The following is a 16,272-nucleotide window of genomic DNA, read 5'->3' on the forward strand; positions in this document are numbered from 1 at the left end:
ATGTTTGCGCGCATGTCACTCCGTATACGATAAAGAAAGAAAGACAGAGAGATAGAGAGAGAGGGAGAGGCAGAGAGAGTGAGAAAGAAAGACAGAACGAGAAAGACAGAGAGGAAGAAAGATAGAGAATGTGTGAAAGAGAGAAAAGAAAGATAGAGCAAATAGAACAAAAGATATATATATATATATAAACAGAGAGAGAGAGAGAGAGAGAGAGAACGAGAGAATGCGCAAGTAAGAAGAGATCGAGAGAGAGAGAGAGAGAAAATGACAGATGGAAGTGAACGAATGAACGAGTATATGTGTAAGATGAGTGGATAGGAGGGAAAGGGAAAGGCAATAAGTGATGTAGAAAAAAGGGAAAGAATAGAACGGAGTCTTCTTTTATGTCTCTTTGCTATTCCTACTATACTACGACCGTTTACGAAAAAGATCGATAGAGAGGCGCTGCTGTTGCTGCTACACTGCTGCTATTACTGTTGCTGCTGTTACTACTACGCTACTGTTGTTGCTGTTGCTGCACCTGCTCCTTCTTCTCCTGATCTTATTCCTACTGTTGTTGTTATTGTTGATGTTGTTATTGTTGTTGTTGTTGCTGTTGTCGTTGTTACGTTCGGCTATTCTCGTCGTACATATGTAGTATATCTTTGGCACTTTTTCGATTGAAAAGAGTCAGGGAAAAATTAGAAAGAAAGAAAAAAGAAAAAAAGAAAAAAAAAATAATATAGAAATAATAATATAGAAAACGTTTAACGAACGAAATGAACGTCGTGTAACCCGGTAACGTCGACTGACTTTTGTCTCTTAATGAACAACCCTAACCGATTCGATTAAATCTTTTTTCTCGTTCCTTCTTTTTTTAAGATTAATATATATATATATATATATATATATATATATATATATATATATATATATTCTTCTTATACTAATGCTCCTACCTTGCTCGAATTTATCGGGAGATAAATTTTATCTCCGTTCACTCGAAGAACTCTTCGATAAGATCTTTTTCTTTCGATCGAAGATTTCGAAACGGTTGCGAATTATCGAAACCGTACGGACCATACGAATGATCGATGATGAAGTCTCTTTCTTTCTCTCTCCCTTTCTCTCTCTCTCTCTTACTTACTCTTTTTAATATTTCTTTCAGAAAAGTATTATAACATCAATCTGGAAAACATTATCAATATTATTATCGTTATATCGATCGTTATAACGATCGGTTATATTATTTTCATTATATTTACAATCGATAAGAAAACAAAAATATGACTATTCCTTTTGAGGTCAACATTTTTATCAAAAAGATATATAAAAATTATATATAAGTGTACGTATATTATATATTATATATTTTATATTTATATTATATTAATTATATATAACAATCATATAATATATGCGTATATATATATATAAATATATATCTATTATGTTATATATATATTTTCTTCTTTTAATAATGAACTATGATTGAACAATAGTAAATTTACATTCATTGAGAATAAATGTACATTTAATGAAGAAACAAAGAAAATGATAATACGATTATTTCTAAAACAATTAAAAAACAAAAGAGATTTATCATAAACGATATATTATATTTTATAAGTATCTCTAAACACATAAGTATATATCTATAGTGTAAAAAAATGTTATTTAAACATTTAATAATGTTTAACATATGTATTTAACATTATTACAATTTGCCATTGTCGAATGAAACTCGACAATGATTTGATTAATTTGGTCGGTGCTATTATCAACTTTTATAGGAATATTTATTACCGACCGTCGGTAAATCATTTGTAATTCCATCGCTCGTTTACAAAAAAAAAAGAAAAAGACAAAGAAAAAATACGAACGTTTAAATTTCTTCTATACACTTGTGCAATTCATGAGAATTAATTAAACAAATTTTAAATGAATATCAGCTAAAAGCTCCAATTTGATTCTTGAATAAGCAGTTATAACTTTATCCCCAGTATAATATACGACATTAATTCTTTTTATTTTCGGTTTAATCAAAATGACATTAAAATAGACTGTACGATATATTAATTTAAAAAATATATGAAAATTTATAGAAATTTGATTGGTATTTAATTTTTTTATTTATTTATTTATTTTTTATAAGGAACGTAGCAAAAGATATGGAAAATTTTTAATTATAACTTTTGTATTTAAGCTTTACGATCCATAATCCATAAAGTTTGTTATTATCGATTAAAACGATCCGTTCAATAATAACTGATCGAGGAATAAGCAATTACCAACTTTCGTAGAAATGTTCATTATCGACCGTCGGTAAATCATTCGTAATTCCATCTCTCGGTCATAAAAAAAAATACGAAAGTATGTACTTTTTGTACACACTAATGCAATGCGCGGAACTAATTAATCAAATTCTAAGTGGCTACCAGCCAAAAGGCTAGAGTTTGACTCTCGAACAAGTAGTTTTAACCACCTGTAGTAGGACATATTACATTTAATTCTTCCGATTAATCGTTTAATTATAAAAATCATTAAAATAAATTATTTACATGAAACGTTAATTGTAAAATTAATAAAAATTTACATAACTTTTGATTGGTATTTAATTCTATTTTATTTTATACGTTTATTTACTATAAAAAAAAAAAAAAAAATAAAAGAAAAAGAAAGGCTAAAGAAAACGTTTGAAAAAATTTATATGTAAAAAATTTTCGAATTTAAGCTCAGCGCAGAACAAATCGTAAGTTACGTTTTCGAAATCGTTGAAATAGTTTTTGCATGATGCCGCGATTGCCCTCTACTGGCCGTACAACTCCCACATGGCATCCACAGCCACTCCAGTAATTCTATTTCGAGGAAGCAGAGAAACTTTCGAGATTATTTTAGTTACATTTTTCTCCTCTCCGACTGTCGGTTAACATACAGGCTGACTTATATTAGATCCGTACGAGTTAACATCAAGATGACCGAGTAGGTCCATTTCCGTTCAGTCGCGAGCATCTTTTTTCTTGGATTACTAAAGAAAAGGCAGAGAAAAAGAACAGAAAAGAAAAGAAAGAAAAAAGAAAAAAGAAAAAAAAAAAGAAAAACAATAGAAAAAAGATAAGAATCAATTGTATCAGGCTATTTTAACGTTCGACATTTCATTTACTATATAATGCCTTTGTGCCCGGTCAAAATATCATCGAACAAAAATTGTCGAGAATTATAATCAGAGTGACTCGAAATCGATGAAAAAGGAATATTCTTTTTTTGGTTTCGTTTTTATACGAAACATCATCGTTGACATCTCCAAGATAAACTCTAATATCTGTCTTATTATATAAATACATCGGAGAAAAAGTCAATTTTTTAGACAACGGTATAAAAGTGAACACATATAGACCAAAAAGTAATATACATTTTGTTATCATTTAACTCATCTTCGTTCGTAATACTAATTCTGTGTTGTGAGTAATTATTAGTGACAATATTTCGATCGATCGATCTTTCGTTCGATCGATCGATCGATTGATCATTTGACAATTAAAATCCTGTGTTATATGTGCGTACATAATCGTCCATTTCTTTTTTCTTTCTTTTTTTTTTTTCTAAGTTCATCCTGTGCAAAAGTATTATTTTCTATAAAAGAAAGAAAATAATAAATAAATAAATAAATAAATAAAAAAAAAAAAAAAAATAAATAAATAAATAAATATAGATCCACACACACACAAACACAAACAAGCAAACAAACATACAAGGACACGGACACAGACACATACATACACGGACACGTCAAAAAAGAAAGAAAAAATTCCATTAAAAATCTTAACAATATATATTATTATTCCTTTTATATACGTTCGTTTTCTTGTGTACTTTCGTGTCTTCTTCCTTCTCGTTTCTCTGATCGTTTTCAACATTCAACATACATACATACGTGCCATCATGGATATACGAAGAATGTCCAATTGGAATGTCCTAAGCGTGGAGGCAGCACTGCAACAACTAAATTGTCTCGAGGAGGATGGAAAAGAGAAGATCATCAAACGTTCTAATACGGTGAGATCGACAAAACAAATTATAAATTATATTAAAATGTATTGTATATATTTTAATAACGAAATCATTGAATGAAATCGTTGATGATTATCAGACGATTTAGTTTTATGACGATTATATGATGATTAAAAAAAAAATGTTCTTTTCTTTTCTTTCTTTCTTTTTTGTTTTTTTTTCTTTCTCTGTTTCTTTCTCTCTCTTTTTTTCTTTTCTTTTCTTTTCTTTTCTTTTCTTTCATAATCAAACGAGAAACGTTATTACTCGTCGAGGATCGGATTAGTTTTTAATATAAAATTTTTTTTTTTTATTAAAATATTTTCAATATATAAATTTTCAATATAAATTGAAAATATAAAATTTATATTACAATTTTTCATATAAGAAACAAATTCTATTATATTTCGCGTGGAATCTTTAATCGATCTGTATTAGAAAAACATCGAATCAAAAACAAAATCAAATAGTTTGATTTTATTTGAAATCATTGAAGTTATTGTTTTATGTTCTTTCTTTTTTCTTTTTCTTTTTTTTTTTTTATGATGTTACGTAATTCGACAATTAAAATTGTCCTCCCTCATCTTCCACGGATATTTTATGTCATGAAATGTAATGAAAACGTAATGAAATGAAATTATAGATTAATAATGACGTTCTATCGATCCATTAGATTATTATTAGGATATTTTGTTTTGTTAAAAAATTTGACATCTCGACGTTTCATTCTCATACGTTTTTAGCTTCTTTTCTTTCCTTTCTTCTCTCTTCTTTTGAACGATTCACAAAGCTTGTGAGTTGTTAACTTTCGAAAAAACAAAAAAAAGAAAATAAAAAAAAACAAAAAGCATTCACTAGTCGTTTATACATTTGAAGATGTTTGACATCGTTTGATTAAAAGGGACAAATGATCTATCGATCGGTGATAAAATTTTTTTGATCATACGAATACCAAACATACATACACACACACACACACACAGATATTGTCGAGGAATGTAAGAGTCATCTTTTGGCAACCTTGATGATCTCGTCAAGGGACATTGGGATGTTCATCGGCATGCTTTTAACATCCTTCTTTCTCTTTCTTTCTCTCTCTCTTTCTATCTCTATCTATCTATCTATCTATCTATCTATCTCTCTTCCACTTTTATACTGAGATGTAACGTATTCATCGATGATGCCTCCTGAGTATGTCAATAAGAGAGCTATCTATTCTGGCGCACGAGTCATCCATCGGTTAGCATGCTTTAGCTTGTCTTTATTTATAACTAATTAAAGTCAGACTCACAGTTGGTAGTTTGCTCTCTTCTAGATCGGTCAAACGATTAAAAACATTGTTACGATTACGGTCATAATACATTATTTCATCATTTATTTATTACCTGATCCAATTTCAAAGTTCTTCTAATAATTCTAGTGACTATTATATTAGTCCAGGATAATGAGTACTTGGTCACATTTAAATGTTGTACATGCTACTAGTGCAATATCGAGAGAAGAAATTGGATATAATACACGTAGAAATCTAACATCAGCTAAAATAAAGGTAAATTGTAATATATAAATATATAAATATATAAATAAATATATATATATATATATATATATATATATATGTATTTGTAGGTATAAAAAAAAGAAGGGAAAAGATAATAACATTTTGGAAGTTTTAAAAATTTTTTATTTTTCACTTCTTTTTGCTATTTTTAAGTTCATTAATATTTTTTTTTTGTAATTTCTTTATATTAAATTTATTATTTTTAATTAATTATTAATTTTTTAAGATGTTAGATTTTTAATATACTATAGATTGTATTATATTATATTATTACTGTTTTAATACTGTATTATTACTATATAGTATAACACATTTTATTATTATAATACTATATTATAGTTATAGAATAAATTATATATATATATATATATATATATATATATATATATATATATATATGTATATATATATATATATATTTATATATATATATAGAAACAAGCTCTACTTGAAGTTCATGCCAAGTTCAAATGAAGTTTAAATAGGTCATATGTAGGGTTAAACTTTAGATAGTTTCTTTCTGCTATACAATATATTAAAATGAATAATAGATAATTATTATCAAAATTAGTTGAAAGTTTCATAAATAATATTAGATCTTTATGTAAAAATTCAAATATACTAGTGTATGGTGTATCCAATTTAATTAATAAATATTTATATCAAGTATATAAGTGTATTCAATATCGTTCAAATTAATTTAAACGAATTCACTCTTTGAAGTTCAAATCAAATTTATAATTAAATCCCCGAATCATTTCAAGTATGAGTTTCGATTTCGAAATTAGAAATAATTAATATAATTAAAAATTAAAAATTTATTTTATTTTATATATATATATATATATATAATAAAATCGATATGAAATTATTCAGAATCGAACTGGTAAATAAGGAAACCAAATGAATGAATTGCGTCGTGCACTTTTAGGGACTCCCCTAATTTAATATTATATATATATGTATGTATATATATATATACATGTGTATTTATTATACGTACTATATACAGGTTGGGCCAAAAGTTCTTAGTTGGATCAAAAATTCTTAAATAATTTAAAAAATACTCTTTCTCAAAACTCCTTTTTTGAGATTTGTAATTTTACCATCCAAATTTGCAGTTTTACATGCTTTTAACATCCTTCTTTCTCTCTCTCTCTCTATCTCTATCTATCTATCTATCTATCTATCTATCTATCATATTGAAAAAAAGAAAAAATAAATAAAATGAAAAATCTATTAGCCTAAAAGACGTTGAAAAGGAGTAATTGATTTTTATACTTAGTTAGGAACATTTGGTAACATTTAATAATTTTTCATTCACGCAATAAATATATCTATACAAGTTTAATTATCACAATCTTAGCTATCCGACGATTAATATTCTTTTCTTTCTTTTATTATTAAATTTTTTATTTAACATAAATTTTCTTTTGATTTAAAATAAATAAATTTAATTTTCTTAAATTGACTTCTATTTTAATTAATTGTTCTTTTATTTTATTCACTTTTTTATTTTATTTTATTCATCCTATTATTGTTATTAATTATTAATTTATAATATTGTTGCTTTTAATATATTTTTAATAGATTTTTTTTTAATATATTTCTTTTTTATTTTGATTAAGATATATTATTTAATTTGTATATATTTATATATATGTATATATATTTAGATATTTATTGTATATATATATATATATTTATATATAATTAATTTTTGATTTATTTAGATATTATTGTTATTAATTATTAATTAAAATGTTAAATTTTCGACATTCAAATCAGTTGGCACGACTCGTTGAAATCTAGCCAACTGTTTGTCTCTCTCACGTTCCTCAAGCAACTCACGTTCGTTACGCTCAATTATTTATCGACAATTAATCGAATTAAAATCGAAAATAGGATATATCTCATGTTTATGAATTACGATTGTTTAAATATGTACAAATTATAAAGTGTGTTATAAAAAAAAAAAAATCCTTAAATTAACATTTTCACATTTTTTTTCGTAAATTTGTACGATCATTATATGGCATAAATTGATAAAAATATTAGATTTATTAAAAATATTAGATTTATTAGAGCTAATTATTGGATTTTTAATTTTTTTTTTTAAATATTATATTTATAATATTTATAATATTTAAAAAAAACTTATTTTCTATTAGACAATAGAATTTTCATTTATCGTAGATATAAGAATAATTAAATTTCCAATTAGATTTTCATTCATTCAAAAAGATTTACTTAATTATCTTTTTAAGTTACTCTCATTAGAGAATTTATATTTGATTTTTAATTGTTTATATGAAGTCATTGAATTAGCAAATATTTTTATTTCAACGATAATCGAATTTTGTTATTTATTTATTACAAATAGCAATAGTATTTAAAATTATTCTTATTACGCAAAAATAGTTATTAAATTATTTGAATAGAATAATTGAACGATAATTTTTAGATAACTAGATTTTTAGATAATTTAGGAAACTAATGAAAATTTTCGATTATTTTTTATATAAAGATATTTTTTCCATTAATCTCTCTCTCTCTCTCTCTCTCTCTCTCTCCCATAATACTTAAATTATTTAAATTAAATTAAAATTTATAATAATTGAATAAAACAATGAATTGATTTTTCTTTCATTAATCTTTCTTTCTTTTGACTCATTTTATTTGTCTGCATTTATTCATTCCATTCTTCTTTCATTTTTATTAATATTTTTCTTTCTTCTTCTTTTGATTCTCCTTAATAAGTCATATAAATGAAAATAGGAAAAAAAAGAAAACAAAATACAAGAAAATAAAAGAAAAAAAAAAAAAAAAGAAAAAAAAAGAAATCAAAAAAAGTGATCGATAAAAATCCTCGATCGAAATGTTTATATATGAATTATCGTTTATAACATTTATTCGATCAATTAATCTTTTCTTATTTCCTTTTTTCTTTTTCTTGCCGCTTTTTTCCACGTGATCAATCTTCATCATTATAAAATCATCAAATGTTCGAAACAGAAATACTGGCTCGTTGGCGATAGCGTAGGTAATGATTCTAAAATAAAGTGTAAGCGAGACTAACGTAGTCTTATATTTAGGACAACGCGCATGCGCGATCCGATTAAAAGGGCAGAGAGAAGACTTGTGGCTTCTGCGAAACGCGAATCCGAGCCTCGTGTCACGATTTTCTCCGATCGCAATTATAAAATCTTAATTGTAAATTCGTTCTACCTTTTTGTTTGTTTTTTCTTTTTTTTTCCTTTCATTTCTCCCCTCTCTTCATTTCGATCGCGTCAAAAAATTTCGACGATTAAAGAAACAAACATACACACAGACAGACAGATTGACTTATATGTACACACACATACACACACACACGCGCGCGCGGGAACAAAAACAGAAAAAAAGTATCTATCTTGAATTAAGAACGTTAAGTGCAATTTAGTGTTTGATTTTTCATTAACGTTGAACTTGAGAAAAAAAAAAAAAGAAAAAGAAAAAAATAGAAACAAAAAAGAAGAAAAAGAAGAAGAAAAGAAGAAGAGAAGGAGGAAGAAGAAGAAAAAGCATAAAGAGCGTACTCATCTTTTTTCGGAATTTATTTATTTATATAAGTGAGAACGTGGTCAGGTTTTTATTTTTGTTATTTATTTTTTAATTTCTCTTTCATTTTTTTAATTTTCCTCTGTGTTCGTGGATTTTTTTTCTTTTATTTCTTTATTTATTTATTTATTTATTTTTTTTTTTTTTTGATATATACACACACACATATATATATATATATAAATACTTGTCGTATTGATATCGTATCGAGAAAAAATAACACCATGGATCTAGGAGGTGTAGATGTATGGGGTCAGATCGCTGTGGAAACGTCTCAGATGTTCGTTTCCGAAGGTGGTGTTATTAAGAGTCGTTTTGCAGCCACCGTAAGTTGTCGAACATGTTAAAAATTTCTCTTGGAATTGATCTGGATTTCTGTTTTTTTTTTCTTTTTTTTTATTTTTTTATTTTGTCCTCTTTTTTATTTTTCTTATGTAGGAAAATAAAATATATATATATATATATAAAATGATACGTAGGTGAAATAATAAAATCTCGATTTTGTTTAGTTGCTCTACGTATATGTTGTATATACGCATATACTTTTTTTTTTTTCGTTTTTTCTCTACGATGCGTATGTTAAATAATTTTTATTAGATTAGATCTATATTGATTTATATTGATGATATTTTAACGATTAATAAGCCATTTATTTGTTCGCATTATTAATGCTTTGACCCTTACTTATTTTTTATTAATTAAGAATTAATAATTTTTTGTTTTGTAAATCAGCCAATTTTTTTTGCCTAAATTAGTAAGTTTTATTTTTTTATTTTCCAAATTAGCGATTATTTGTTTAATACTTTTTTCTTATATTTATTTTTTATGTTTATTTCTTTTGTTTTTCTTTTTCTTTTTCTTTACAATTTATCTCAACGATTCCAACAAATTGTTTATTTGTAATTATGACTTCTCTTTTGTCATTTTGTTAATCGTAAAATATTTTCTTCTTAGACGATAGAAAAACTACCGGATAAGGTGATTCTAAATGTCTTCAGTTATCTGTCGCATCGAGAGATATGCAAGGTCGCAAGGGTTTGTAAAAAATGGAGGCAAATCGCTTACGACACGCGCCTTTGGAAACACGTATCATTGAGACCGGAAATCAGTGGGCTCCATGTTGGATCACTCGAAAGTTTATTACATTTAATAAGGTTAGTAAAATAATATCATCATATTGTTAATTAAAACGACCTTTCTTTATACATATACAGTTTATGTTTCCGACGTAATATTGTCTGCTGAACGATGCCAAGTGCGAAAATAGAAGAAACATACTTAAATTTCTGTTCCATGTATAATATTTTTTCTTTACTATCATTATCATCATTAAATGAATAAATATAGTATCTTTATTATTATTGTTTTTATTATTATTATTATTATTATTATTATTATTATTATTATTATTATTATTATTATTATTAAATAAATATGGCGTTCGTATTACTATTATTAAATATCATTATTATTAAAGATTATTGTTATGAAATATTTTTAATATTATTAATGCATAAGTATGTTAATAATTAATATCAATATCGTTGTTATTGATATTAATTATTTTCTGATACATATATATATATATTTAAATTAAATAAATTAATTAATAATTTACAGCATACGTTTCGGTGCATCTTTACGATACATCGAGTTACCTATCGAGCTTATCACTCACACCGTCCTCCATGAATTAGCAAACAAGTGTCCTAATTTAACTCACATGCTACTTGATTTTTCGACCGCCATGCAGTTACACGATTTCTCAGAGATGCAAGCATTTCCGACGAAACTTAAATACATGTGTATCTGTCTTTCGGAAGTCATATTTATGGAAGGTTTCATGAGAAAGATTTATAATTTCATCAATGGTTTGGAAATACTTCATTTGATTGGTATGTTCAACTTATGTTTGTAAAAAATTTGTTAAAAAGCTTTGAAAATTACTGACACAGACAATATTTACAAATATATATATATATATTTTTTTTTACAATTAATTCTTCCATTTTTATAAAAGTAACTTCTTTTATGGAAGAAAAAAAAATTAATTTTTTTTAAGTTGAGAATCACTGTCACATATGAACATTTTTCTAATTAAACGACTATATATATATATAATAAATAATCCTCCTATTTTTATAAAAATAACTTCTTATAAAAAAAAAATTAATTGAAGACATTTAAAATCGTACTGTCTTAATAGAAACATTTACAAATAAAAGAAAACATTTTGTCTATATTTACAAAAAAAAAAGAAAAATCGTGATTAAAAAGTTCATTTATAATCGACGATAAATTGCCATTACAGGAACTTACGAAAAAGTTGAGGAAGAAGAGGAAGAAATTTACGAGGTTATAAACGTTCACAAATTGAAATCGGCGACGCCGAATTTGCGTGTGATCAATTTATATGGGATAAATTTCGTCGATGATTCCCATATAGATGCGTTTTCCTCAAATTGTATACAATTAGAGTGTCTCGCTGTGAATTTTTGTGCCAAGGTCACCGGTTCGACCATGAAGACTCTATTTCAACGTAGCAGAAGATTGAAGTGTCTTCTAATGCAAGGAACAAGTAAGGATCAACATTATTAATATCAATATCATCATAATGATCTATCCTAATCTAAATTTTCGATTAAATATATACAAAGATCGTATTAACGTGTATTAAAATTAATTTGCAATGAAAGTTAAGATAAATATTTTCTTCGATATAATTCATTGATCAAAATCATTAAACATCGTTAAATAAGAATATCGATAATGTTTACAGATTTGCAAAGCGATTACGTTATGCAAGTAGAATGGGAAAAATCCAGTATTCAAGAATTGGACATAACAGCTACGGATATATCAACTGAATGTTTGATCGACATGTTAACCAGAATACCTGGTCTTCGTTTCCTCAGTGCCGGCCAATTAAACGGTTTCAATGATAGCGTGTTAAAGGCATGGGTGGAATCTGGCAATCCACGAAATTTAATTGCTTTGGACCTTGACAGTTCGGATAATTTAACTGACGATGCTTTGCACAAATTCTTGTCGAGACATGGCCATCAACTTTGGGGTATTTTGTTATCTGGAATGCCACATATCACCGACCAACTTTGGCAAAGTGTTTTACCGATTCTCACTAATGCCAAGTAAGAATTTTCATTTTCTTTTTCTGTTTTTTCTTTTTACTTTTTTTTTGCTGAATAATTCGAAATGTTGATACGTGACTGTGGTTTCCAAACATTTTCTTTATTTAATTATTATTATTAATTTTTTTTTTTTTTAATTCGTAAAAACGTTGAATCTGACAAAATAGTTCTCGTCTTTTCGAATCAATGAGATTTCTCTAATATTAAATCTAACAATGATTCATTTGTCTCGTTGAATTCACAAATTTCATAACGCGTAAAAAAATTTTGTTAAGGGCAAGTAATATGTATGCTTGGGTGTTTAATTTATTTCATATTTCTTTTTTTTTGTTATTTAATATCACATACAGATATGTCTTTTGACATAGATATATCCTATAGATTCACTATGATTTAAAATTATAAAATGATTAAAATGAGTTTATACAGTAAGGTGTAAGATTCGTATTAACAATTGAATTTCAGAATTCTCGTAATGGGTACCCAAGAGAGACTTGGCGTTAATATTCATGTAGATCAGCTAATGGATGGAATCGCTAATAATTCTCCTAATTTGGAACGACTCGAGTTACGTTGGGATCCAGAAAATTTAAGATTTTCCGATAAAAGTCAAAAAGCCATTGACATTTTACGCGTTAAGTGTATCAAACTTAAGTGTTTGGTATTGAGGTAGGTATATCAAATACGTAATAAAATAAAAACGAAATAAAATAAAAAATAATGATAGTAAAAAAAAAAATATATATATATATGAAATATATTCCTTTCAGCGATGGAAGATATTACGAGATTGTTAAAGCTAATTTCGAACGTGCCGATAGACTGACGGTCGTACGAACGACGACATGTTGCAGAGTATCAAATTATTATTTATTACAAAATTACAAAGATTTGATTTTTAATTGATTTCAAACGTGACGTATACACAATAATGATTTCACGCTAATGATTTCACGCTAATGGATTTTCGAAATTAGACGATATTTACAAAGGTAAACGAAATATAAGAATTTATATAAATATATACTTTTGTCGTTTAAATGAGTTCTTTTACTTTTTTTTTTCTTTTTTTCTTTTTTTTTTCTTCTTTTTTTTTCTTTGTAAATAATTCGTACAAATTATATTATAAAATTAGAAATTAAGAAATCTATTGTATAAAGTATTATACAGAATGGATCTCAAAAGTTCTTAGGTTTTCTGTAGTTTGAAAAAGTCTTGATAAATAGTAATTGATTTTTAAAATCATTTAAATACTTTTCGTCCACCCGGTCTATATTATAGTAGTTATAATATATAATACATATACATAGAAAACAGACATATATAGTACATAAAATAAAATTATTTATTTATTTTTCTTTTTCTTTATTTTTTTTTTTCCCCATTCAAACAACTAATCAATCAATCAATCAATCAATCATTTTTTCCCTTTATCTTTAATATCAATAAGAAACCAGAGAATTGAGATCTCATGGAATAATATATTACATTTTTTCTTATTGTTTTTTGTTTTTTGTTTGTTTTTTTCTTTTTTTTTTTTTTTTTTTTTTTTTTTAGATACGAGCAACGCTCAAATATATCCAGGACAATCGATTTTCCGTGGTTACCGATGTGGTATACAATATAATATGCCTCATTATTATCGTCGAAACGAAGTAACCGGCATTCTGGCAATCGATACAATATTAATTATTGCACTTCGAATTATTGGGGACAATAACATTCGTCGTTTATTAGGAGCATAAAATCAATTATAGATTGCGAATATTTATATATATATATATTTTATTTTATTTTATTTTTTCTTTTTTTCAATAAATAATTACGCAAATTGTGTATATATATATATTGCGAATATTTATTCTATATATATATATATATATATATATATATATGAAAAATGACGGAGTAAAATTCTTTGAAAGTTGAAATATATTTTGAAATCAAATAAACAGAACGGGAATATATAGTGATTGATTTTATTATTTTATCCTTTATAAAAATATAGACAAAAAATATATACTTTATTCATTAAAAACTAAAAAAAAAAAAAAGTTAAAATATATGTATGTATGTATATATGTATGTATATATGTACGTATATATGCAAGTGTATATGTATGCATGTGTGTATGTATGTATGTATGCATGTGTGCATGTATGCATGTAGAAGTTCTTGACGAGAAAAAACGATTATTACAAAATTAATTATAAAAGAATTGATTTTACCTTATTGTACATTATACGAGGATCATTATTATATAACATTTTATAACGTTTACTTAATATTTTAATCTACACAATTTAATAATTTAAATGAAAACCTTTACTTTATATATATATAAATATATAAAGTTTATTTATTAATCATTTTTATAAAAGGTTACTCTCGCATGTTTAACCTTATCTATGTATTTACTACGGAATAACTTGCATTTGACAAGATCTTCCATCAATTAGATTTGTGTATAGTAACGTGATTGGTCGAATTCTGTTTGAATAGAGAATCAGCCAATGAACGTAGACTTATCCAATAGACCAATAGTGATGAAGCTATTTCTATAAAAACACGAACTGTGTGATACGTCATATTTTTATCCCATTTTACTTCGTTTCATACTTGATATTCCACGTGAAAGAAAAATAGAGAGAGAGAGAGAGAGAGAGAGAGAGAGAGAGAGAAAGAAAAAGAAAAAGAAAGAAAGAAAAAGAAAAAGAAAGAGAGAAAGAATAGATCAACTATACATTGCTTCTCATTTGAAATTATTCGTCACGTAAAAACGAAGTAATCATTTTTTTTTATCAACGCATTATTTTTATTAAGTTTAATATTTTTTCTATTGTTATATATCTCTATTTTTGTATTTATATATTTTAAGAATGTGACATAAGGCGATTTAACAACAAAAAGTCATAAATTACGAACAAACGGAAATAAAAAGAAAAAAATGTAAGTATATTTTTTGTTATTGTCATCTATTTCACTAAAAAAATGTATTATTTATATACAAATCAATTATTACATAACCAAACTAATCAGAATTTATTATTAATTTATATTAATTTATTTGAAATGTTTCAGAAATTGGAAAAATTTCTTTCATTCAATTATCGTTCAGATAATCAAACCAACTGACAGGCTCGATGATATATAAAGGTAAAAAATTCTTTCTCATTTTAAAGTTATAACAATGTTATTAATATTTTGTATTTATTATAATCTATGAATCAAATTAAACTAAGAGATTGTTATTTATAGTATTGATATTTTGTTTTTCTTTTCTTTTTTTTTTCTTTCTTTCCTTCATTTAACTGTTCGATTTTGAATTATCCTGTATTTTCAAGAGTAAAGTTTGATATAATTGTTTTACCTCTCTAGAGAATAATTCTTGACAATTGGCATTGAGAAACAGAAAGAATCAGTCGTGTACGAGATTTAGATTAACACGGGACAAAAATATGATGAGAGTTTTACGATCGTATTCCTTGAATCTCTTAACAGCTTCTTCATTATCTCATATTTTTCAAGAGTTAGAAAATTAAGAAACATTTGCTTTCGTAAGAAATTATAGAAAAAAAAAATCTGCTTGCGAATTTTCATAGAAGAAGAATTGGTATTTAATTTTTGAAAAAAAGAAAATTTATTTTCGCTAATTTTCTTAATCAAAAAGAATCAAAGATTGTAGACGATAAAAATCTAGAAAATATGACATCTACGATAGAAAAATTTGGAATAAGTTTTATTGCCAATTCAAAGAGCGATAATTGGAAATATAAAGAGACAATTCAAAAAGGTATAATGAATTTCTTTTATAAAAAAGAAATATAATTAATTATATTTCTTAAAAATAATAAATAATAAATTAAATAATAAATTATTAAATATAATAAAATAATAAATTATTTTTCAAGATTCATATGATGAAGATT

At 25.5% G+C, this 16,272-nt stretch overlaps 1 protein-coding gene across 10 annotated transcripts; it reads left to right on the plus strand.

Annotated features, from left to right (window-relative positions):
• The first annotated feature begins 2,906 nt into the window (after positions 1–2,906).
• LOC124428984 (F-box/LRR-repeat protein 7) lies at positions 2,907–15,283 on the plus strand. Of its 10 annotated transcripts, none has more exons than XM_046973633.1 (9): positions 2,907–3,443; positions 3,939–4,038; positions 10,148–10,347; positions 10,814–11,088; positions 11,505–11,771; positions 11,973–12,342; positions 12,808–13,011; positions 13,113–13,334; positions 14,846–15,283. In XM_046973633.1, exons 2-8 carry the CDS (start codon positions 3,940–3,942, stop codon positions 13,246–13,248), a joined length of 1,551 nt encoding a protein of 516 aa, XP_046829589.1. In that variant the 5' UTR covers positions 2,907–3,443; position 3,939; the 3' UTR covers positions 13,249–13,334; positions 14,846–15,283. The 10 variants fall into 10 exon arrangements, with proteins under 10 accessions (XP_046829589.1, XP_046829590.1, XP_046829586.1 ...); XM_046973634.1 differs by having other exon boundaries at positions 2,907–3,385; XM_046973630.1 differs by having other exon boundaries at positions 2,942–2,964.
• The last annotated feature ends 989 nt before the right edge of the window (positions 15,284–16,272 follow it).

This window comes from Vespa crabro, chromosome 14 (genome assembly GCF_910589235.1).
Source record: "Vespa crabro chromosome 14, iyVesCrab1.2, whole genome shotgun sequence".
Classification (NCBI taxonomy): Eukaryota; Metazoa; Arthropoda; class Insecta; order Hymenoptera; family Vespidae; genus Vespa; species Vespa crabro.